The following is a 23,084-nucleotide window of genomic DNA, read 5'->3' as shown; positions in this document are numbered from 1 at the left end:
TTTGTCTCTACACTTGCTGACATCACCTGCCCCTCCCCGTTGTGTTCCCATAATACCCACTGCAGACACTTCTGTCCAACACACTACTTCCCTGTCTCCCCTCTAGACTCGCTCCTGGGGGTGTCACTATGCCTTCACTCGGACTACCCCTGACAAACGCAGTACTTGTCGCCTCTCAGGTGATCCCCGGGAAGGTCTTTACTCAATAACTGAGTTGTATCTCTGGAGCCCTCGAATACACTGATTATGTGCCACTAGGCTAGACTTTGCTTTTGTCTTTTTCACTTTAGTTTTGGGGTCACCGTGATCAGAGCCTCTGTTACATATTTCAGTTTAAACTTTATACTTAGGGCTGTTTCTGTGTACGTATTCCATCATCAGAACATGCATGTGAAAATATCTGGGCAGTGGCCTGGGAACATGCTGGATTTCTGAAAAAGCTTTGTTTCCATGTTCAGAGAGGCAGCCCCTCATGCGGGGGGGGGGGGGGATTTCTGGCCTGTGAGTGGCACTAATGGATAGGACTTGGCACAGCTGGCTGCCCCACCAGCTGCAGGATTTGATGGAGACCTGGAAGGTGATGGCCTCTCCTCCTCCTCTTCTCCGAAAGCAGGTCATGGCCATTTTTAATCTGTAAGAAGGGATCCTTAAATCTCATCGATGACCTTTGACAAGAAAAAAAAGGGAAACCACATGCCTTTAATGCGGCTGGTCTTCCTTTAACCCTGCATCTGTTGGCCAGACCCCGAGTTCCGCTGCCCCCACAACCTTACGTCTCCCCAGACCGCTCAGGCCCCAGTGAGCTCTTGTCTCTTCGCCTTTGAGTTCTCTCTCTGGACTCTGCTGCAGTTCTTTAGACAAATGGACGTTGGGGGGTTTGCAGAGTGGCTTTCCTCTGTAATATTTGGGGGGATCTCTGGTGAATGTTTAAGGAGCAGGTCTCCCTGCGGCCTTTGGTTTCAGCTGGGTCTTCCTGTGGCTGTTGTTTAAAGCTGCACCTCCTGCTCTTCAGGACCACCCCTCCCCCGGTACCTCATCTTCTTTAGAATGTCCTATCCCACCTCCTTTCTCAAGTAGGGAAATGCTTCTCTCCTTTTTACTCTAGAACTGCTGCCAGTTCCACCCCAGTAGGGTCTGGTTTCTGGAGGGGTAGGTGAATCAGGACCCAGTCTCATAAATCTCAAAGGGGTCCATCTGGCCTGGCTGTGGGTGCACATTCCATGTGACTGTCTCTTTGTTTCTCATCCAGCAGTCGGAAGGAATGTGCTTGTATATGCCAAAGCAGAAGAGTCCCAGACCTTAGGGGCTTATTAATGCTATTTTTGCATTTCTTTTCTGTGTGGGTTGTGAGAGAAGAAACTGAAGCTTGCCAGGTGGTACACAGAGGACTCTCTGAGCTGGTGGTGGAAAAAAACCACAGACGCTCCTGAGGTTTATTGGTTTGAAACCCTTCTGGAGCTTTGTTTGCCTTTTCATTTCTGCACGTGCATAGAAACCTTTTCCAAGAAGAAATCGTTATCCTCAGAGCATATTCCTTTATTGCAGAACCCTGGTGAGAAGCTGCTTAAATTCCAGAGGTAGCTGAATGAATGAGGTGCTGATGAGGAGGAAGGAGAGCAGAGGGAAGGTGGGCTGATTTTTCACATTCTTACTGAGATATATGTGTTCATCAAACCACCGGATGATGCGATCCCACAGGGAGTAGGACATTGTTAAGTAGCTGGAAGATCACTCAGGAGTGGTGAATTTTTGACCACCAGGGCGCCCATCTGGCTCCTTGACAGCGGAAGCCTGCTTTCCCTGGTTCAGGGTGCCGCCATCATGGCAGCATGGCTGCTGACTGCTCCGTGTGCTCACCACTGTTGACTCACACTTCTCGCTGCTCTTTTTTCCGCTGCACCACTTCTGTGTACTCTTAGCTTCCACCCACTCATGGCTTCTGCCTACTCCTGGCTTTTGCTTACTCATGGCTTCTCTCTTCCGCCTTTACTCTGAGTGCCTTTAGGTGATTTCCCATTGCCCAACAAAGAAGATCTGATTGGCAAGTCAGTTACTGCCACCTCCATTAGGCATGATCATCAGATATGGTATGGCTTTCCTTAGAAAGGGTCAGGCACAGGGTCACCTGGGCTTCTTAGTTGAGTGTCTGACTTTGGCTCAGGTCATGATCTTACAGTTCGTGAGTTTGAGTCCCAGGTTAGGCTTGCTGCTGTCAGTGTGGAGCCTGCTTGGAGTTCTCTCTCCCTATCTCTCTGACCCTCCCCTGCTTGCATGCTCTCTCTCAAAAATAAAATAAACATTTAAAAAAGGGCAGGGGAGGGGGGTCAGGTAAAGTAAGTACCAGAGCAAAACAGATTCCACTCCAGTGCAATTGGGTTAGATGCCTCTCCTATGTGCTTCTAGAGCATCAGATAGGTTCCTTGTGTTGTCATGTAATAGTGATGATAATGAGGAAAGTGGTAAACATTCACTGGCTTCTTATTTTGTGCCAAGCTCTTAGCATAGTGTTTGGATTTATTTGAATTATTTCCTTCATCCTGAGGATGTGAGATACCATTTCACTGATGTGGAAATTGAGACTTGGGTTTGGTAACTTGTCCAAGATCACACAGATAGTAGGTTGTGGAACTAGGATTCAGGACAAGATGTATCTGTATTATCGTGTCCTGTCCCTTTGCCCCTCATCTGGCCCTGTCCAGGCTACCCTCTTTCTGTGTTTCTGGATTCCAGGGGAAATTGTAGGTGGACAGGTGGGCGTGAGTACAGTGCAGGACAAACACTCCCTGCCACACTCCAGAGCAGCCTAAGTGACTGGAATATCTGAGTCTCCCCTTTACCTTAGATAGAGGATGCATATTGATACATGTTTTTGTTGGCTCTCTAAATTTCTGTACGATATTGCCTTAGACATGTTCCATGAACTTGTCTTATTTCTTTTTAGGCACATATTGGTCTTCTTGCTAAGTTCTGAGAGATACTATCCAGTCCCTAGTAGATAATGGAAATCTTCTATTTTCACTGGAGGATCATCTCTTGAAGGCTCTGAATTGATATGCCGGGAGCTAAGCTAGTCGTCCAAAAGCCAATTTGTGGAATCGCTAATTTACTGAATATATTTGTTTCTTTCAGCTTTTTTAATTGCCTGGTATTCATCTTGTCTTTAGAGCAGCACTTTACGTCAATTTGTTTCTGCCTCTGCTGCTGCACCGGCTATAGGTCTGGAGGAGCTGAGGGCATCAGACTATAGATACAGAAATACATAGTATGAATATGAAGAACTCTTAAAATCCAGTGTTTATTAATATAATCTTAATGATTAATTAAGAATATATGTGTAGGATATCTCCCTATATTCTTGAGTCTGTAGTACTTGAATATATTCTTGTGATCTGTAGTCTTGGTCTCTGGCTTTCTTATTCTGACTCTTTCTGTTTCTGTACTGCTACTGTTCAGAATTCCACTTTCATGTCAACCAAAACAAATGGGTAAAGGAACAAGTACATGTGGCTAATTGCTCTACTTCTCCTCCATTTTTCTTCATTTCATGATTCAGCTTCGTTGGAGGATATTTTCTGACTTGATGCATGAAGCCCGGTGCCCTTAACAGCTTTTGCTCCCAGGGCTCTGCCTGCAGGATTCTTGTAGAAGTAAAAGAACTTACTAGTAAGTGGGATGCAAATACCAGGCTGTGTGTATGTACTTCTCACATAAGCAGCAGTGCTGGGGATGGAAGAGAGGAGCCAAATGACATTTTGTATTTATTTTTTTCAATAAGTTTAAGTTCTTTTTTTTTTTTATCTTTATTTTTGAGACAGAGCACAAGTGGGGAAGGGGCAGAGAGAGAGGGGGACAGAAGATCTGAAGTGGGCTCGGTACTGACAGCAGCGAGCCTGATGTGGGGCTTGAATTCACGAGCTGTAAGATCATGACCTGAGCCGATGGCACTCAGTCGACTGAGCCACCCAGGTGCGCAAATAAGTTTGAATTCTAAAAAGTTGGTATTTAAGCTCAAGGGTTGAGCGTTCAGATTTACATGGAGAATTGGAATTTAAATTATGTAAGTATTGACCGAGACAAAGCACCTAAAAATTCCATGCAGAACTCATTTCATTAATGATGCTGAGTTGATAGCGAGTCAACATGAAGGAAGACTGTTTACGCTGGCTTAATTGCTGTGTTGACTGTAAATATCAGCCAGCTGAGTAAAGGAACCATATTAAGTCCAACGCTTACCTCTACTCTTTTCCGCTCCCCATCCCACCCCCCAAAACCTTTTTTCCCCTGCTAAAGTGTGAACTTCCGGTTTTGGAGGGGTGTGTGTGTGTGTGTGTGTGTGTGTGTGTGATGCACCTGTATATATGCACACATGTGGCATTAAAAGCACAATTTATTCAGCTGTTGTCAGGTTGTGCAGGTCCTCAAATGCAAACACAGACTCAAATAGAACCAGCTTGTGCAGTCAAGGGTGGGGTATTCTAAGGATTCGGGAGTGACTGGTAGAACTCATTGGCAGGCCAGGGATTATAATATTGACAGGATTTTCCCTCCCTACCCTTATTCTTTGTTTCTGCCTAAGCCTGGCTTTCTATTTCTCACTGCAGATTGACTTTCTCCACGTGGTGGAAAACACCGTATACGTGGCTCCAGAATTTGGTATTTTACAACTTCAGCCACAGGAGGGAGACGCTTGTTGTAAATCCTAGTGTCAGAGGAAGGCAATTCAGTCTTCTCAACTGTCCTGGGGCAGTGGGGTCATGTGAGAATTGGCAGCCCTGAGGGGCACATGGAATGCATTTGGGGGAGAAGGAATCCTTACAAGAAGGGGGAAGTGTTGTTCCCCAAAGAAGAGGGTGGTGCCCACAGGTTCCCAGAAGACTAGGTATCTGCTGGTGTGGTTCTTGCGCATTCCTCAGGATTTACCACCAATCAGAATATCTATTTTAAATCACTTGGCAGACTTAACTGTAATCTTAGACCTTGTATTCCACACCCCCCCCCCCCACCCCGGCTTCTTGTCAACAACAAGCTTTGATTATAATTATTCTTCAGCAGGCATGTGCTAACACTTCTTACTTGTTTGTCAGATTGAACTTAACAAAATTAAAAAGTCCAATGAGAGACCCCATCTTTAAGACAATAGAAGGCTGAACTATCAACTCCCCATCATTTTTGTAATCCAGAATCTTGTTGCCAGGATTACGTTCAGCTCTTCTTTAATCTGTGTAGTCAGAAGCAGTAAGACTGCTTTTCAGTGAATATTTAGAAACACAGCACAGGTGAAGTACAGTCTTTTTTTTTTTCATCTCTGTCTCGGTAAGTAGCCCTAATCCTGAGGAAAAGGAAGCTGGGCACTGGGCATTGACTTCCACACTTTGTGTTTTAAGATTGGAGTTAGTTTTCAACAGATAACGACCTGGGTGTATTCTGAATCCGTTAAAAATAAAGTTCTTGGTAGTCTTTTTCATGCTTTGCAGAATATTGTCTCCCACAAGCACTCAGTATCTGTCTCCAGCCCTGGCTTTGGTCGGAATTTAGGATTAAATGAGTAGAATCTGCAGGCCTGCTAGGCCCCCAAATGATTGTTGTTTCCATGGAAACAGTTGAAGGCCTCTCAATTAAAATTGCCCCCGTAGGCTGGACAGAGTAAGAGTATGAAAATAAGTTTGTCTGGGAAGCCAAATACTCCTCCTCCAAATGAAACCCAGAGAAGACAAATGATCCAGGAATCTACTGACAGTTGACATCATTTTTTTTTTCTTTTTGGGGTGTAGCTTTGTGTTTGAGACGCAGGTATGTGTGTTGGCTGGCTGGTGGCTTGGCCAGAGCTGCCCAGATAAATGCCCCTGTTGTCCATAACCTCTTTGTGTAGAGCCACAGATCACAGAAGAGTGTTTGGGAACAATTGGATCTTTGCTCAAACTTGAGTGTGAGTCACAAAAAGCCCATTAAAAATAGGTGAAATCATAGAACGGTATTAAAGTTGGGAGGAACCAAGGTCCTTGTGCCCCGTTTCCCATCCAATTTGGGAATCCATCCTAACACAACTGAACAGCAAGGTTCATAGTTTGGCTTCCCCATGAATGGGGAGCCTTCTCTGATCCATTGCTGGAGGGTATTAGAAAGCCCTCTTTTACAATCGTACTGACATCTCTTCCTGTCACTTCCACCTCTGCTGCCTCTTTTCGGTACCAAGTAAATTGAATCTACTTATCTCATAATTAACTCTTTAAATTTTAAGAGAATGTTATCTATATACCCTCCAAAGTCCTCTTTCCCCCTGGCTTATTAGCAGGTCTAAAACATTAAGACTTTAAGTATGGACACCTGTGTTCAGAGACATTCTAGGGGGAGAGGTTGATTTCCTTCTAACACTGGCCCCTCACCACTGGTGCTTGGATTTTGTGTGTCTTTTCTGGCAATTTTTTTCTTAGCATCATTTGTGCAGGTAGAGAGTTGATAACTGTTTCTGTGTTTTCCTCTTCTCCCCTGCCTCCCCAGAGTAGTCACAGTTCGAAGCTTGGAAATATGAGAAACACAAGACTGGATCAAACCATTGGTCTAAGCAGTCTCATGAAGGGTGTGGTTGTGTTTGTGAGGTCACCTCAGAAGTTAGTGAATACACCCTACATTCCTAACTGCTTTCATAATCTCTCAACCCTTTATCTGTGACTTATTTAAACCTTTGGCCTTTCCTGTAAAGTTTAAATTGTACATTTTAAGAGTCCTGTATTTCTCATATCTGTCCTATTATTAATATCCTATTGTTCTTAAGTTAATGCCCCGTCTAAAAACAACAGCAACAACAATAAAAACAAACAAATTCTTTTTGTCCAAATGATCCTGCAACCTTAAAATGGATGGAAACTTCAAACTCCTAAACTTTGGTGTTAATTCATGCTGACTGGGAAGTGCTGGGAAGCAAATACATGGCTTCCACTTGGTAGGCAAACACTGAAGTAGGCATTCTGTTTTGGTTCCAAAATATCAGTAGCTGTGTGACTTTCAGCAAGCTACCAAGCCTCTCTGGGTTTCATTTTCCTCAAGTATAGAATCAGATACATACTTTATGTTCTCTCAGGTTGTTGGCAGTGCTATGAAAACAAATTATTATAAGACTTCACAACAAGCTATACTGTGATATTCTGGGATATTTTGAGAGTTCAAAACAAATTTAATAAAATAAAATATTGATGATATTGGGTATTTAAGACTCCTATACATCCACAGTTTCAAAAAAACAGGTGTCTGCCTCTATAGGAATGAATAGTAAATATGTACCTTGCATTTTAGGGGAAAAAAATCTCATAATTTCTAACATAGGGTCTGGGTGGTATGTGATGTGGTATCACAGCTGAGGGAGAAATGATTTCTGTAAAAAAGTTGCGTGTCCATAAAGAAATGAAATCACTCTGGGTTCCTTTGGAAGGAAGACAAAAGGGTGGAAAGTCCGGGAGTAACTTTTGACGTATGAATCCTTTAAATCTCAATTATTTATTTTTTAAATTTCTTGAGGGAGAGAATACATGTGGGGGGCAGGGAGAGGGGCAGAGGGAAAGAGGGAGAGAATCCCAAGCAGGCTCCATGCTCAGCTCAGAGCCCGATGTGGGGGCTTGATACCATGACCCTGAGATCATGACATGAGCCAGTATCAAGGCTGTTCTGTATACATAGGTCTGTGATGGGAACTCTCAACTGACTGAGCCACCCAGAGGCCCCTAAATCTCAGTTCTTAAAAAAAAAAAAAAAAAAAAAAGTATTAAGTTAAATACCCCTAATGAGTCAGTGTGAGATAGCCATCAGCACAGATCACCTAAGTGGGCTTTGGGGGATCGGAGCCGGGTAGGGTCTACTGTGAAGCTCAAGGGTGGATCCTGAGGCATGGTCCTTCCCTGGAAGACTTGCAGGGGCTTGTTGCTGGGGCTGGCCTGCTGTGGTAGCCTTCAGCATCTAACTCCACACCCTGGTTCCTGAGAAATGCCACAGGCTTGAAGCAGGCCCTTGTCTGCCTTGGGGCTTCAAAAATGACTCCTCTTCCTGGGGGTTGGGAAGTGTGTTTCTCTTACCCACATGTTTTTACTTATGACTGCTTATATTTGGACACAGAAAAAAAGGTAACATCCACATCTTCTCCATACAAGGTCTGATGACAGTTTCCTGGGGTCATTTCTTTGCTTTATGTAATTTTACCAAAATTACAAACTTACCTAGACCTTAGAAAAAAGTAGTCTTTTGTTTGTTTTTTGCAGTGTTTCTTGAGTATTAATCATGCATAATAATCAGATGACCTCTGAAGTTTTTCATTGAAAGGGGGAATAAACCATTATATTAATCTTTCCATGTTGAAACACTGACCAGGCATCCTGGTGCCTTGTTGTGTGTGCTTTTCCGTCCCCAGGGAGTTCTGTCCAACATCTCTTCCATCACTGATCTCGGTGGCTTTGACCCGGTTTGGCTCTTCCTTGTGGTGGGAGGAGTGATGTTCATTTTGGGATTCGCAGGGTGCATTGGAGCACTACGGGAAAACACCTTCCTTCTCAAGTTCGTGAGTATCCCACTCGGCTCTCAGGCTGAGGGCTAAGCTCCCGTCTCTCCACAGGAGGATACCCCATCTGTAGGCAAAGTGGCTCTACCAAAGGCAAAGCAAAAATATGGCCCGGCTAATGCTTTCCTTTTGGGAGAGCTCTCTAGATCACCAGCTACGTGCTCCCCCGTTTTTCTTAATAATATAAGTACCACCCCCAGCCCGTGCCCTCTGTGGAGGTTTTGTACATGTATATCAGGATTTGCATTTCCAGTCCCTAAAATGCCTTTAGATTAAGGTAGGTATACATATAGTTTTCTTCTCTTAAGCGATTTTTACCTCCTCTTTTAAGCACCTAGTTGGTAGTGAACTCTTCACATAGTTGAGAAAAACCAGACATAAGCACATTAGCTGTGGCCTGTCCTGATTAAATCTGTTAAGCAGTAGGTTTCGGAGAATATGGAAAAACAGTAAGAGGGACGTCCTCCTCCTTCTCTGCCAGTACAGACTTCTCCTTTTGTATGATCAGCATAATTTTCAGGTCCCTTGCAGGGTGTGTGCACTGTTAGCATGAAAATTTTTAGAGGAGGAGTTTTACCAGGGGCAGATAAGCAATAAAGTAGAGCGTGAGAAATGAAAGCCTTTCCTTTGGAGATTCCTTCCAAAGGAGAAAAAAATGGCATATGCTTACGTGTATGTATCTGAAACAGGTTTGTTAGGTGTAGTCAAAGGTCAGCCAAAGGTGCCTGTCAGTCTGGAGCTTGGCATGCGGGTGGGCACCTGTGTGGATGCCCTCTGAATAACAGCGGAAGGGTGAAAACAATCCACCTTCCTGTGGTGAGGGAAGATGGTGGGATTTCTAGACAACAGTATTCGTGTAGTAACCCCTGTTGCTAGAATCATACTTCTCATCATTCAGGGACATTTTCACTTAAAACGAGAGCCTACACTTGAACTAGTCCCAGCAGCCATGCAATATGTGATTCTCTTTCCGGGCCACATCATCCTCTGGCATTTTTCTTGAATATCCCTGAAGAGAGCAGACTCACTGTACCCTACCCAGGGTAGCCCATTTCAAATTTGGGCAGCTCTGGAGCGGATGAGGTTTTGGAGAATCGGACCTGAACGTTCTTATGTTTAACCTGAAAGTTTATATGACTCTGCTAACAGAGAAAACTAAGGGATATTTGGTCTTCTCTACCCTTAAATGACCAGTTGGTTCTCTGTTCTGTTTACATAGGTCTGTGTTGGGAACAACTGGTTTCCTAACACTCCATTTGCCTTATCTCCCAGTTCCCCCTTTTAAACACATGCACACACAGTTATTTCATTACACATACACACACACAGTTACTTCATTCCTTACCTAATCAAAGACCTGTGGAGCCCCCAGGAGAGCTCTGTCCATGATCCTAACCTGCCAGTCTTCCTGGCATGAGAGCCTTCTAAATGCGTGGGCTCACCTCACTCAGTTTTTCTGTAGTCTCATAAGGCCACAGATAATACTGAGCATTTGCCACTGTTTTATCAGTTTTAGCCTCTGTGGCCTCAATATGGGATCCCCCTTAATACGATCTACTTGAATACAGTTTAGTTTGTAAGAGGAATCCCTTTAATGTAGTCTATTGTATTTGTACTTGAAGATACCAGAGTTAACTGAACAGGCAGAAATAGATACATTTCTCTAAATCAGCACCTTAATTTCTAAAGTCCCATTTTGGAAGGGAAGAAAATTGAATTGTTTCTTGGCTTTTAAAAATGTCGGATAATATTTGAAATGGTCTCTATTTAGTACAAACAATAAAACCTGGCCCAGAATATTCTTTGAGCAGGAGCTGTGAAATAAGTAGAAGCAAATGTCAACATGGCTTGAAAACAGCCTCAAAGATTGGATTCTGTAAGGCTGGGAGATTTGCTGAGGGAAAATCTGAGAGCTAAGATAATGTGAAATAGAAATGGAGCTTCCTGGTCAGCTAAGGCCCTAGTTTGAAGCCTGTGAGTCAGTCTCTGCACCTTTGAAAGTGGGGGAAATTGGATTACAGGGTCAGGGCATATAGGTTGCTGCCAAATACTCTATAAGAATTTAATTTGGACTTAATTTTTGACATATATGTATCATATAACATTAAAGGAAAATTTCCCAGGGTAATTGGAAAATGAACTTGCCTAACCTTTATGGTGATGAGAACAAAAAGCTAGTTAAAATCTCTTCATGACTTGCGTCTTGGTATTTTGTGTACTATTGTATTATACTTGGTATTTTGTGTACATTTGTATACAGATGATTTTCTCATTTGTATAGTGTGATAACTAGTGTATTTCTGTACCTAATAAAGGGACGGAAGTTGTTTTATACTATGGGGTAGGCATTGAGTAAAAGTGATAGTTTTTTCCTGTCTTTTTTTCTAGATTGAGGAAAGCTTACTTTGAAATTACTGGTACCACTGATGATAATTAACAGTTGAGATCCTATGTCTACTGTGTGCATCAAGGACAGATAACCAGGAGATCTATGGAAGCTGAACCTGAGCCCTGGAGGGTCTAGAATTAAGGCCTAAACTTTGGGGTCCTAGACTTTGCCAGGAACTTCTTTCTTTCTTCCACCCCTCCCCTCATGCCCACCCTCCCAAGATGGCCCTTGGTACCCTGGAAAAACACTGTCAGATATGCAGACATTTGATGTGAGAAGGCCCCACCCCACTGCCCTCTCCCACCCTCACCGCACATAAGACTGTGAGGTCTTTGGAGGCAGGATTATGCCTTACTCATCCTTGCTTCTGCAAAGCCCTCCAAATCCAGGGCCCGATCTATTATGGGTCCTTCGATGGTTGCTGGAGGAATTAACATATTTTTGTCTTTGTTTTAATAAGTAACTGTGTAGTCTGCTTCGCGCCACTCCTCCAGCACCTTTTTCTCTCGGTTGGCTGCTCGACGTCTGCTTGCTGAGGCAGAGAGCTTTAGCCCCCTCTGCCTCTCAACCACTCTCCGTCCTGTAGCTTTCAGGAGCTCTGCTGAGCAGCTGTGGCCCTCTTTCTGTCCTTGTTACCAGAAGTTCACCTCGTCCTTCACAACCTCATTTCTCATAATCTGTTTCAGCACAATGAATTAGAAAAGAGTAAGAGGGTGGGGGCGATAGGAAGTGGAAAGAACCGTGGGTGTGAATGATACGTTGGTATGACTGCCATCTGAGTCTTCTAGATGGAAAGGCAGTTTCTCCAGATTTATGGGCAATCACATTACCTGTGGCCTCCAGCCTTTCTGTTTAAATTCTTGTTGTCTGCATTAGCCAGAAGTCTTCCTTTGGCTGCAGGTTGATGTTATTTAAAATCTTCTGAGACTGGTATTTACAAAGAAGGGTGAGCACAGCCAGTGTTCCTAAGAAAGCTTTCAACCCAGTTTTCATGATGGTAAATGATTTTCACATCCTAGTCACCACCCCCCCCCCCCGCCCACACTCACAAACTTCCTCTTTGACCTCTTCATCCAAGATGAACACATCTGCTATCTTACACCATAAAGCAGGTGCAAAGGAGAATTAAAGCAGTATCTGAATCCAGAAAAGGAACGTGTTGCATACAGAATCAAGGCCATAGTAACAAATGGCAGTCGATCTTACAATACTGAGATAATTTCTCTTTCAGCATTACGAAAGCTTACTAGAGGTAGGGGCAGGTCATGGTTCAAGAGTCTGGCAGTACATCAATCAGAAGAAACTCATTAGGTCTTAATGTGGGTCTAATGAGAAATTCCTTTTATCCATGTTTGCTTATAGGCTTTGTTGTTTAATTACCAAATGGACCACAGGAGTCCCTAAAATGTGATTATGAATGATTTTTAAAAATCCTTTCTTGGAATATAATATTCTATTAATGAATCTTAAACTGAAGATTATCTGCTTTGGACATGTGTAACAACCACCCAATGTAATTACAAACCTTTTTAGAAGGAACCCTCTAACTATATATGATCAAAATAGCCCTTTTAACTGTTCTCTGTGTGTCTTTTGTCTTAGTTTTCTGTGTTCCTGGGAATTATTTTCTTCCTGGAGCTCACTGCTGGGGTTCTGGCATTTGTTTTCAAAGACTGGATCAAAGACCAGCTGTATTTCTTTATAAACAACAACATCAGAGCGTACAGAGATGACATTGATTTACAGAACCTCATAGACTTCACCCAGGAATATGTAAGTTTAAATTTATTTTTAAGTTGAAAGCCTTCTCGAGGAATGAGAACATTCCTCCTGGCTTCTGCATGTGCCAGCTGGAACCTACCTCTGATTCTTCCACATGGTTTTGTTTGTTTGCTTGTGTATTTATTATTTTCTGACCTGCTTTATGACTTACATGATTTGCACCCTGAATGGAAATGCCCTATTTTCACTTATCTCAATTTCTACGAAGTCCAAGGGACCAAGAAAACTTCTTGAGCAACAAGATTATAACTACAATTGCTGTTTCCTATTGACATCTGAAGAATATTCTTTTGCTAGAGGTGTAGCATTTTGTTTGGTGTTTAACATGCTTTCTTGCTCCTTGTCCCCTTTAAAAAAATTTTTTTTTTTTTTTGCTTATTTTGAGAGAGACTGAGATAGTGTGAGTGGGGAGGGGTAGAAAGAGAGAGAGAGAGAGAGAGAGAGAGAGAGAGAATCCCAAGCAGGCTTCACACTGTCATCACAGAGCCCAGTGTGGAGCTTGAACTCATGAAACCATGAGATCATAACCTGAGCCAAAATCAAGAGTTGGACGCTCAACCCACTGAGCCACCCAGGCGCCCCTTGTTCCCTTTTGATCGTCTTCCACACTTCACAGCTCACAATAATACATTTAGCAATAGAAAATTTGTCCACAAAGTTCTTAACATGCCCATCCAAATATCCTAGCACATGCAGTTCCATGCAACTGAAAGTTGAGAAACTTCTAAGCCCTGGCAGCTTCTAACAAGTAAAGAATCTCTCACAGAGCCACCCCCCACCCCAGGTTTCTGAACATTACCAGGTGATGTCCTCTGTAATGCAAATGAAGTAGCAGGCACCCCGTTTGACTCAAAATGCAAAATGGTATAAACAAGGTTCAGAAGAACTACAGATCTAGTGCCAAAATCTGATTAGCAAAGTGACCATGGGCTAACAAAACCTTGACCTATTTCCCCAAGAGTAAAACGGAAATAATAATAGCTACTGTTTAACTCCTGCAAATATTAGGGCACTCTAATGAGATGTGCATGGTTTTATATTAGGCTTAAGGTGTAACTGTCCTAAGGTGTTAAGGTCTTTATTTGCATGCACTGAGAAACTGGATAAGGTGAGCAGAACTGGACAGTGCTGTCTGTGCCATAAATGCAGGACTGGAGGGCCAACAGAAGCCCAGTGGATCAACGGTGGTCTCTTGGTTGGACAGCTTTCCAGAATGAGCTGGGGTCCCTTCTGATAAAGGGAGGAGACGGCCGCATCCGCACTTGCTATCTGGGAGACCACCCTCCTTCCTTAGGTACTCAGAAGTCAGCTGAGTTGTGTTGGTTTTGTTCAGTAGCATCAATGACCGTCCTTGAGTAAGCTGCACCTCAGCTGTGAAATTAAGCCCTGTTTCATCTCCTCAGCAGACTTCAGTGTTTTGTTAGGTCATAATGGATGCAAGCTCACACCTTGCCAAATGTCATCGCTGACTAGTTTGCGTGACAGATCTGATGAAGCTTTGTGGGCAAACCTTGAGACGCACAACCCAAGCCCTCGAAGGACCAGACGGGTTGGAAGAACATGCGTGCACACGTTCTCTTGAAATGCTGTCTGCTTTATATGGAAATCCTGTTATTTCATGTGATTTTATTTTTCTGTTATAGAGTTTAATGTGTTGAAGTAGCTATTGGTCCTGAAAGCCTTAAAATGGTCAAGGCTTGATGTGTATTTAACTCTTGAGAGGTAGAGCTCGTCCATTTGAGGGGAGTGACGAAGCTGGCTTCTGGAGCAAGCAGTACTCGAACCAGGCCCCATTTGAGACTCACTGACTTTAACTGCTCATTTTACATACATTTTAATTAGATGATTGAATTTTTGTAAATGCATTTACATATTTTTAAATATTTGTTTTTGAGACAGAGAGCGCCAGTGGGGGAGGTGCAGAGAGAGAGGGAGACGGAGGATCCGAGGTGGGCTTTGTGCTGTCAGCACGGTGGGGCTCGAACTCATGAACCATGAGATCATGACCTGAGCCAAAGTCGGATTCTCAACTGACTGAGCCACCTAGCGGCTGCTGGATGATTAAATTTTTTAAGTTGAAAATGTAAATACATGCTCTTTAAAAACTTCAGAGTAGTAACAGATATATAATGAAAAGTAAGCCTCTAAAACTTTTGGGGGTAATGAGCATGTTCACTATCTTGATTGTGGTGATGGTTTCACAATGTATACGTATGTCAAATGTTATAAAATTGTACACTTTAAGGGGTGCCTGGGTGGCTCAGCCAGTTAAGTGTCCGACTTCGGCTCAGGTCACGATCTCGCAGTTTGTGAGTTCGGGCCCCGTGTCGGGCTCTGTGCTGACAGCTTGGATTCTGTGTGTCCCAGTCTCTCTGCCTCTCTCTCTCTTTCTCTCTCTCTCCAGAAATAAATAAACATTAAAAAAAAGTTGTACACTCTAAATATGTTCAGTTTATATTGTTGGTCAATTATACCTCAATAAAAAGGATTTTTTAAAAACCCTTAATGCGGTAGAGACCACAATTTTTAGACAGTAAGCCTCTAGCCCTCCCACCCATAACCCCACTTGCCTCCTTCAGGCACAGTCAGGGTTCAGTGTCTTATTTATCCTTCTAGAATGTTCCTCCACGTACCCAAACCAGGCAGACCTTGTTCTGATTGAGCCTGCTGAGCAACTCCTCCCCTTCCTCCACCTAACACCGTGGGTCTCCTAAATCATTTAAATCAGATGCTAACACATCTTACAAATCTTGGGCCTTAATCACTTTGGAAGTTTTTATAGGAGCTGGTTAGGTTTAGTTTAGTCTACAACTAAATTCTGAGACAGAAAAGAAAGTTAGAGCTGGCGGAAGCTGGGTGTCGGTCGTTTGGTCGTGAGTATAGGCGCCTGGTCGCCTCCAAGTCAAGATGTTCTAATTCTCTCCTGTTTGCTCTAGTGGCAGTGCTGTGGGGCTTTTGGAGCTGATGATTGGAACCTAAATATTTACTTCAATTGCACAGATTCCAATGCAAGTCGAGAGCGATGCGGTGTGCCATTCTCCTGCTGTACTAAAGACCCCGCAGTAAGTGAAGGCCAGCAGACTGTTGGCCAGCTCCACACGTCACACCGAGAATGGGCAGGGGTGGGAGGCTTGGGGGGATGACCACAGTGACTTTTTTTCTCAAAGCCTCTTCTTACATGCTCATTCCCAATTGTAGCTCCTGTAGGGGGCACAGTGCTCAGATCTTCCCAGTAGGGGTAATAATTGCTGACCTTAATTTAGTAGTATGTGCTGGTTCCTAGTCTCAGTCTTTTTGTGAGTTGGCTCAATAAAATTCAGAATGTTCCTCCTGGCAGATACCACCATTATCTTCCCTCTTTGGGTGAAATGTAGGCCGGTAGAGTTTAATTAACTTTCCCAAGCTCACATTGCTAGCAAGTGAGGAGCCGAGCTTCAGACCCAGGAAGCCTGCCTATGGTGTCTGTAATTCCTTCTCTGTGAGAAGGACGCTCTTAGGTGAGAGCTCCCTGCATTGGTTTGGGGTTAGTGATCCTTTGCGTCCCGACTTGGTTCTGGGGAGATATTAGGGATAGGAGAGGAGTTTGAGGTAGGATAGGCTCATCTACTAGGTAGGAAGACTGCAGCTGCCTGGACTTTCAGTTGCAATGATGATAATAACTGTAGTTGGTATTTGAGAAAAAGATAAAATATTACACCTGTGCATAACCCCTTCTACCATGACTTTGGTTGTATTTTGGGTCAAATCATGTGACTGGGATATGGGATGTCTTGAGATGCAAGTGCCTTGTCGTAAGTTAAAAGCCAGGAGTGAATGTTAGAACAAGCGGGAGAATTTGCTTCTGCACATGTCCATCCCCCACTCTTCGGCCTTCTGGGACATCAATCCAGGCAGCCTCCTCCAGGCCGCCCTTCTCGAAATCAAGTGGAGCCCAGTGAGGACCACTGAACTCGTCAGCAATTTCCCCATGGAGGGTGTAAGGTGTGGGGCTCTTTAAAAGAGGCCATGGTCTTGGGGTGGAAAAGTAGTTCTCTGAGGGCTTCAGAGGGGTCTCCGGGCTATTACTCTTGGTCTGAAAGAGACTGAGAATCAGAAAGGACTGTGCTTCCCTGCTCTGAGACCCTGCCAGGAAGCCCACCTTTCCTACTGGCTAGTTTCGTGCTCTCCTCTGAGGAGGGCTCACAGGCAGGAGAGCACCCAGTACAGAGCCCTGGGTGCCCACGCAGGTACTGGCCAGCAGGTGCAAATTATTCTGTCTCCAGTTCCTGCCCTGTGTTAACATTCCATCAGAAGTATGAAGCGTCTCTGAAGGCATTATGCTCCCCTTTTGACTACAGATACTCTGGGTAGAGAGTTTTCATTCCATAAATGCCAAGCTAATAAAATCCACCCCATACCCTGCAGAGGGGAAAAAATAAACCTAAAACCGCAGAACCCACATTTCTTGTCAGACCTGTGAGATGTCAGGGTGTCTGTCCATGTGACGTGTTGTCAGCACATTGTTTTGTTTTTAATTATTAAAGTAATGCATTCTCATTGAAAAATCCTTTAAATGATACAGAAGTATATAGATTAAAAAGTAGAAGTCCCCCCAAAAGAGCATAAGTAAACATAGTCGTTGTGCCCTTTACCATGGTTTTATCTATGTCTTAGTTTTCTGAACCCCATATGCTTCCTGAGGTTGTCAATAACATGCTTGCTTTTCTTATATTTCCCGAGCCTCAGTTTTCTTCTTTTGGAAAAAAGAAGGCATATTTTAATACTTACTTCTGAGAATTTTTATAACAATTACTTGGGATAATACATAAAAGTGTTTAACATGGTACCTAGGACATCTCCATGCCTAAGCACACAGTTTATTAACAACACTTAACAGGGATCTTCTGCTAATTCTTAGGTGGGCTTCCTGTCTATTGAGTGAATTTCACTTTTCTATTTTCTTCCTCCCCAGGAAGATGTCATCAACACTCAGTGTGGCTATGATGCCAGGCAAAAACCAGTAAGTGGAATCTCATCTTGTCACTTAGCACAAAGGGTGTTTCTGAGGAGCTTTTGAACTTGCATGGTGACACTGTGCTCTCCTCTTCCCTTGCGAAGGAAGTTGACCAGCAGATTGTTATCTACACGAAAGGCTGTGTGCCCCAGTTTGAGAAGTGGTTGCAGGACAATTTAACCATCGTGGCTGGTATTTTCATAGGCATTGCATTGCTACAGGTAAGACCAGGCTCCTTTATGGATGTCACAGAGAAATGATGCTCTGGGAGAGCCCTTCCCAGGACAGGAGCTCTGCTTAATCACCTTAACATCACAATTTTTAAGACACATTGGAAGGCTGGGAAACAGACCTAAACTATTGGGTTTATATTTTATTTAAAGCCCATTTTAGATGCTACTATCCTGAAATACTTCAGGAAATCTTTTTTCCTTTCCAAGATGGAGAAATTGATTGGGTTAGCAGTTGTCTGCTGGGATTCCAGTGTTTCCATGGGCAAAATAATATTGTATTGTGACAGTTGGGGCAGGTAGGAATGGTCAGAAGTAGATCCCAGTGGCAACATTAAGACTTTTTAGAATTTCACACACATCCAGTGTTCTGTTCTCTCTCTGGACCGCCTTGTCAAAATGCTAGTGAGAGGAAAGAAGACACCCACTTTTCCTCCTAAGCAGCCCCAAGAGCTGAGGTTTTTATCTTGTAGAGATGTAATACTTTTCTTAGAGGGTCACAATGGGGCACAGTGGTTGAAAGAGATTAAAGAAGTCCTAAATAAATGGAAAGCCGTTCCGTATTCATAGATTGGAAGACTTAATTTTGTGAAGGTGGCAGTACTCAAATTGATCTACAGGTTCAGTGCAATCCCTTTCAAAATTACAACTGCTTTCCTACCCCCACCCCGCCCCCAAATGGACAAGCTGACCCTAAAATTCATGTGGAAATGCAAGGGACCGAGAATAGCAAAACAAACTTGAAAAAGAACAGAGTTGGAGAATTCACACTTTCCAATTACACTTACTACAGAGCTACAGTAATCAAGATGGTACACAAGGTTGGATCCACAGATCAGTGGAAGAGAATTGAAAGTCAGAAATAAGCCCTACATCAATGGTCAGTTGATATAAAAAAAAAATTTTTTTTTTAATGTTTATTTTTGAGAGAGAGAGCGTGAGGGGAGAGGAGTGGCAAAGAGAGAGGGAGATACAGAATCTGAAAAGGCTCCTGGCTCCGAACTGTCAGCACAGAGCCTGACACAGGGCTCAAACTCACCAACCATGAGATCATTACCTGAGCTGAAGTCAGATGTTTAACCAACTGAGCCACCCAGGTGCCCCTATGGTCAGTTGGTTTTTGACAAGGGAACAGAGATCAGTCAATGGGAAAAGAATAGTCTTCTCAACAAATGGTGCTGGACCAACTGGATACCTATAGGTAAAAAGAATGAATTTGGGCTCCTACCTCACACCATATATGAAAATTAACTCAAAATAGCTCAAAGACCTAAACTTAAGAGCTAAAGCTATAAAACTCTTAGCTAAAGCTAAAGACAGTGTAGGTGTAAATCTTTGTGACCTTGGATTAGGCAGTGTTTTCTTATATATGACACCAGAAGCACAAGCAACCACAGAGAGTACATAAGTTGGACTTCATCAAAATTTTAAAACTTGAGTGCTAAAAATGATAAGAAAGAGAAAAGACAACCCACAAAATGAGAGAAAATACTTGCAAATCATTGTGTCAGATAGGGGTCCAAAGTCTAGAATATATAAAGAACAACTCAACAATAAAAAGACCAGCCCAATCCAAAGATGGGCAAAGAATTTGAATAGATATTTCTCCAAAGAAAGTACAAATAGCCAATAAGCACATGAAAAGATGCTCATCATTAGATATTTGAGAAATTTAAATCAAAACCACAATGACCTAGCACTTCACACATGCTAGGATGGATATAATTAAAAAGGAAGACAATAATGAGTCTTGGCAGGGATGTGGAGAAATGGGACCCGTAATACATTGTTAAAGGGAATGAAAACAATAGAGTCACTGTAGAAAACAATTCGGCACTTGCTCGGAAAGTTAAACGGAGTTGCCATTGTGACCCAGCAACTCCACTCCCAAAAGAACTGGAAATCTGTTCACTAGAAAGTTGTACAGGGACATCCATAGCAGCACTATTCATAATAACAAAAAAGTGGAACCAGTGTAAATGTCCATCAGCTGATGATGGATAAACAACATGTGGTTTATCCATAGAATGGAATATTAGTCAAGTCATCAAAAGGATTGAACTTGAGTGGTTGTGAGGGATGGGAGAATAGAAATGCCTGTGAATAGGTACAGAGTTTCTTTTCAAGGTAATGGAATGTTCTAGAATTAGACAGTGGTGATAGTTGTACACCCTTGTGAATATACTAAAAACCACTGATGTGTATACTTTAAAATTAGGACATGCTTTATAGTGTATGAATTATGTATCAATTTTAAAAATGAAAGAAAAGAGATTCATTGACCTAGGAAAAGCCTAATGACATTTTGAGTTTCACTGTTTGACTCTCTTTTCCTTCCTTTCCCAGATTTTTGGGATCTGCCTGGCCCAGAATTTGGTTAGTGATATTGAAGCTGTCAGGGCTAGCTGGTAGGGCCCCGGCAATGCTGCTGCAAAACACTGGACAGACCCAGCCTTCCTGCCCCTCCAGCGTGCCCAACCCAATCCATGCTGCACGGACCCTGATCACAGAGGCATCTTGCAATCCCACCTGATGGAGCCGCCAAGAACTTGGTTTGGGGGAGGGGGGTGGTGCAACTGGGAAATGCTGCTCACTGACAGAATTAAACAGATAACCAGTATGAAAGTCGTTGAGCCGTGAATCTCTACTGTAGCCATGAATTTATGGATGGATACTTACCAAAAAAAGAAAAAAAGGGAGGGTGAGGGACCCAGATGTACCTGAATTTGTGGAACACACAGTCTCGTTCTCCACTTCGATAACTGGAGGGCTGGAAGAAGCAGTTTTGTTCTTTGTCACACCTTGAAGGGACTGCTTTCTGTTCCATGGCCTAAAGAAGTACATCTTTCCTAAAACTCAGCCCCTTACCTGGGGGGGCTGTGGTGTTTTGGGGCACCCCTTCGCTGTACATTTCAAGGAACTGTTAACAACTGTGATCCCAAGAAGAAAACAGCTTGTCTTCGGGGTTCAGATTTTGTGACCGCATTCAGCAAGTAATGCGGGTGGGCATGCGTGGTCTCTCCTGGAGTGTCCCTTAGAAGGGACGTTGTGTATCCCACGTGCATGGAGTAAGGGCAGCAGGACACTTTGTGATGCTGAATTTTAGCAGGACAGATCGTTGTTCTAAGTAGGCCTGAGCTTTATTTATCAATGACATTCAAGGAGAAATTGAAGTTAATGAAGAGGTTATTGGTTAACATCCCTCACCCCCGCCCACCCTATTAGTTGTTGGATTCTTTGGGAACTCTGGAATATTCTGGGTTTTGTTTGGCTTTTTTTGCGTTTTTGTTTTTGTCTCCCAAAAGTGAGAGCTGGGATGCAGTTTCTCTTAAAGTGTTTTCTTACTCAGCTCAATGTTAATTTTTTGGTATAATCTCCCTGCATGATCTGTGAACCTGAATCCACCAGCTCCTTTTCCTGCCCTGTCTCCCACGAACATTTATAAATGTTATTTGGTCGGCATTCACTTCGTAGGTTCCCGGCCTTCAGAGGTGTGGCGTGTCCTCCCTGGCTGCGAAGCGACTGGTAAATGCTTCCACAGACTCGATAGTCCCTTTACCCCATCAGTCTCCGGGGCCTCATCCGCAGCCCCCAGTTTTCTCTTTGAATGGAATTGAACCTAATGCTGAAACAGTGTTGACTCACAATCAAGAAATTTATAATGTTTTTTTCCCCCTTCTGGTTTTACTTTGCTTTTATTTAACAACAACAACAAAAAAGCATGGCCAGAGCTCCCTCCTAGTGCAGACTAGCCATCAGGATGGTAACAAAGCACAAATACTTAGGAGGGAGGGGCATTGATGGGGCAAGTGTTCTGTGACCCAAGGTCGGACACCACTTCCAGGTGCTGCCGCTCATCCTTACCCCCACGAAGGTGGGGAGGGATGAGTCCTGCCCCCACATTTTAATCCAGCTGGTATCCACCAGGATGCCACTCTCCTGGGGAGCAGACATCAGCCTGTGGAACGGCGGGAAAACCACAGGTACATTTTACGGTGATGCCACACTTGCCAGCACAAAACTGGGCAGCTAGCATGCTTTGTGGAAATTTAGCAAGCTTTTCCGTTTTAGCCCCATGTTGCATCGCTGTGGCTGATGAACGTGTCAATCTGCTCAGAGAAAAGACAGAAATTCTTTGAAAACTGTCTCCAGAGTGTGGGTGTGTGTGTGGCTGCATGTGTGTTTTTGTGTCTCTGTGTAGTTAGAGATGTTCATTCCATCTTCTGGCTGTAAGATGATTTGATTTCATCTCTGCCCCCACGCAGTTGTCATTCTGTAATGTCATTCCAACACGGAGAAGACTCGAGCCCCGCAATTGGCACTCTTGTCTTTATTACCTCATTCTCCGGTGAACTCCCTCTGACCAGTTGATTCAGAATCAGGCAGGATCCCCTCCCTTTGGCACATCCAGTGAAAGGCCAAATGGCAAGTCCAAGTGTGTTCTAAATTTTAATTAGTCACCCTTTATTTTTTACACTTGAGAGTGGTTGTAATTAAGGCTGTCATTAATAAACTGGTTCTACCTTACATGGAGTTCTGTCTTTCTTCATTACTTGTTTTGGAATTGCAGAATTCTCAAATCCAGTGGCTCTCAGACTTTAACGGGCATCAGAATCAACCAGAGGGCTTGCTGAAACAGATTACTGGGTTTGCCCCATCCCCACAATTTCTGATTTAGGAGGTGCGTTTCTGACAAGTTCCCTGGTGATGCTGTGCGTCTTGGATGCACAGTTTGAGAAGTACTGCTCTGATCAGCTCTCTAAGGGGGAAAGGAACATTTCGGGGTTGGGGAGGGAAAAGTCCCTTTGTGCTACTGGGTGCAGATAGGTGGGTATGTAGGAACTGTCTGTCCTTGAGGTCATTGTCTGCTGGCCACAGTCACCTGGGGACCACGTAGGATGCAGATCATCAGGCCTTGCCCCTGGCAGTTTGGGAGGGCATGAGCCAGAGCCTATGTTTTTAAGAAGCTCCCGTTAAGAATTTAATGCACAGTGAAATTCAGGACTCATTATCTTGGTAATATTCACAACTTTTTTCTAAGAAAATAATTGCTAGTAGTCCCTGAGAATAAGAATCTTAAAAACCCATTTGAAAAATGCTATTGTAAATGTCCTTTCATTGTGAATTACCACTGTAGAAAGACTTGTC

The 23,084-nt window shown here is 43.5% G+C and overlaps 1 protein-coding gene across 2 annotated transcripts in view; it reads left to right on the top strand.

The window, feature by feature from the left end:
- The window catches only part of TSPAN5 (tetraspanin 5), a 174,606-nt gene extending 152,143 nt beyond the window's left edge, over positions 1–22,463 (top strand). The window contains exons 3-8 of one of the 2 annotated variants that reach the window (XM_047091269.1): positions 8,396–8,542; positions 12,534–12,704; positions 15,650–15,775; positions 17,665–17,712; positions 17,811–17,927; positions 20,283–22,463. In XM_047091269.1, the coding sequence (XP_046947225.1) occupies positions 8,396–8,542; positions 12,534–12,704; positions 15,650–15,775; positions 17,665–17,712; positions 17,811–17,927; positions 20,283–20,348 (675 nt within the window). In that variant the 3' untranslated portion in view covers positions 20,349–22,463. The remainder of the gene's footprint in view (positions 1–8,395; positions 8,543–12,533; positions 12,705–15,649; positions 15,776–17,664; positions 17,713–17,810; positions 17,928–20,282) is intronic. The other variant, XM_047091270.1, reaches the window with a different exon arrangement.
- Positions 22,464–23,084: the final 621 nt, after the last annotated feature.

The sequence above is a fragment of the Lynx rufus genome, unplaced genomic scaffold, assembly GCF_022079265.1.
Source record: "Lynx rufus isolate CCGP_SWC_20201006 ecotype Redwood Valley unplaced genomic scaffold, mLynRuf1.p SCAF_3, whole genome shotgun sequence".
Classification (NCBI taxonomy): Eukaryota; Metazoa; Chordata; class Mammalia; order Carnivora; family Felidae; genus Lynx; species Lynx rufus.
The sequence above is the reverse complement of the archived record's forward strand: the minus strand, read 5'-3'. Positions and strand labels throughout refer to the sequence as shown.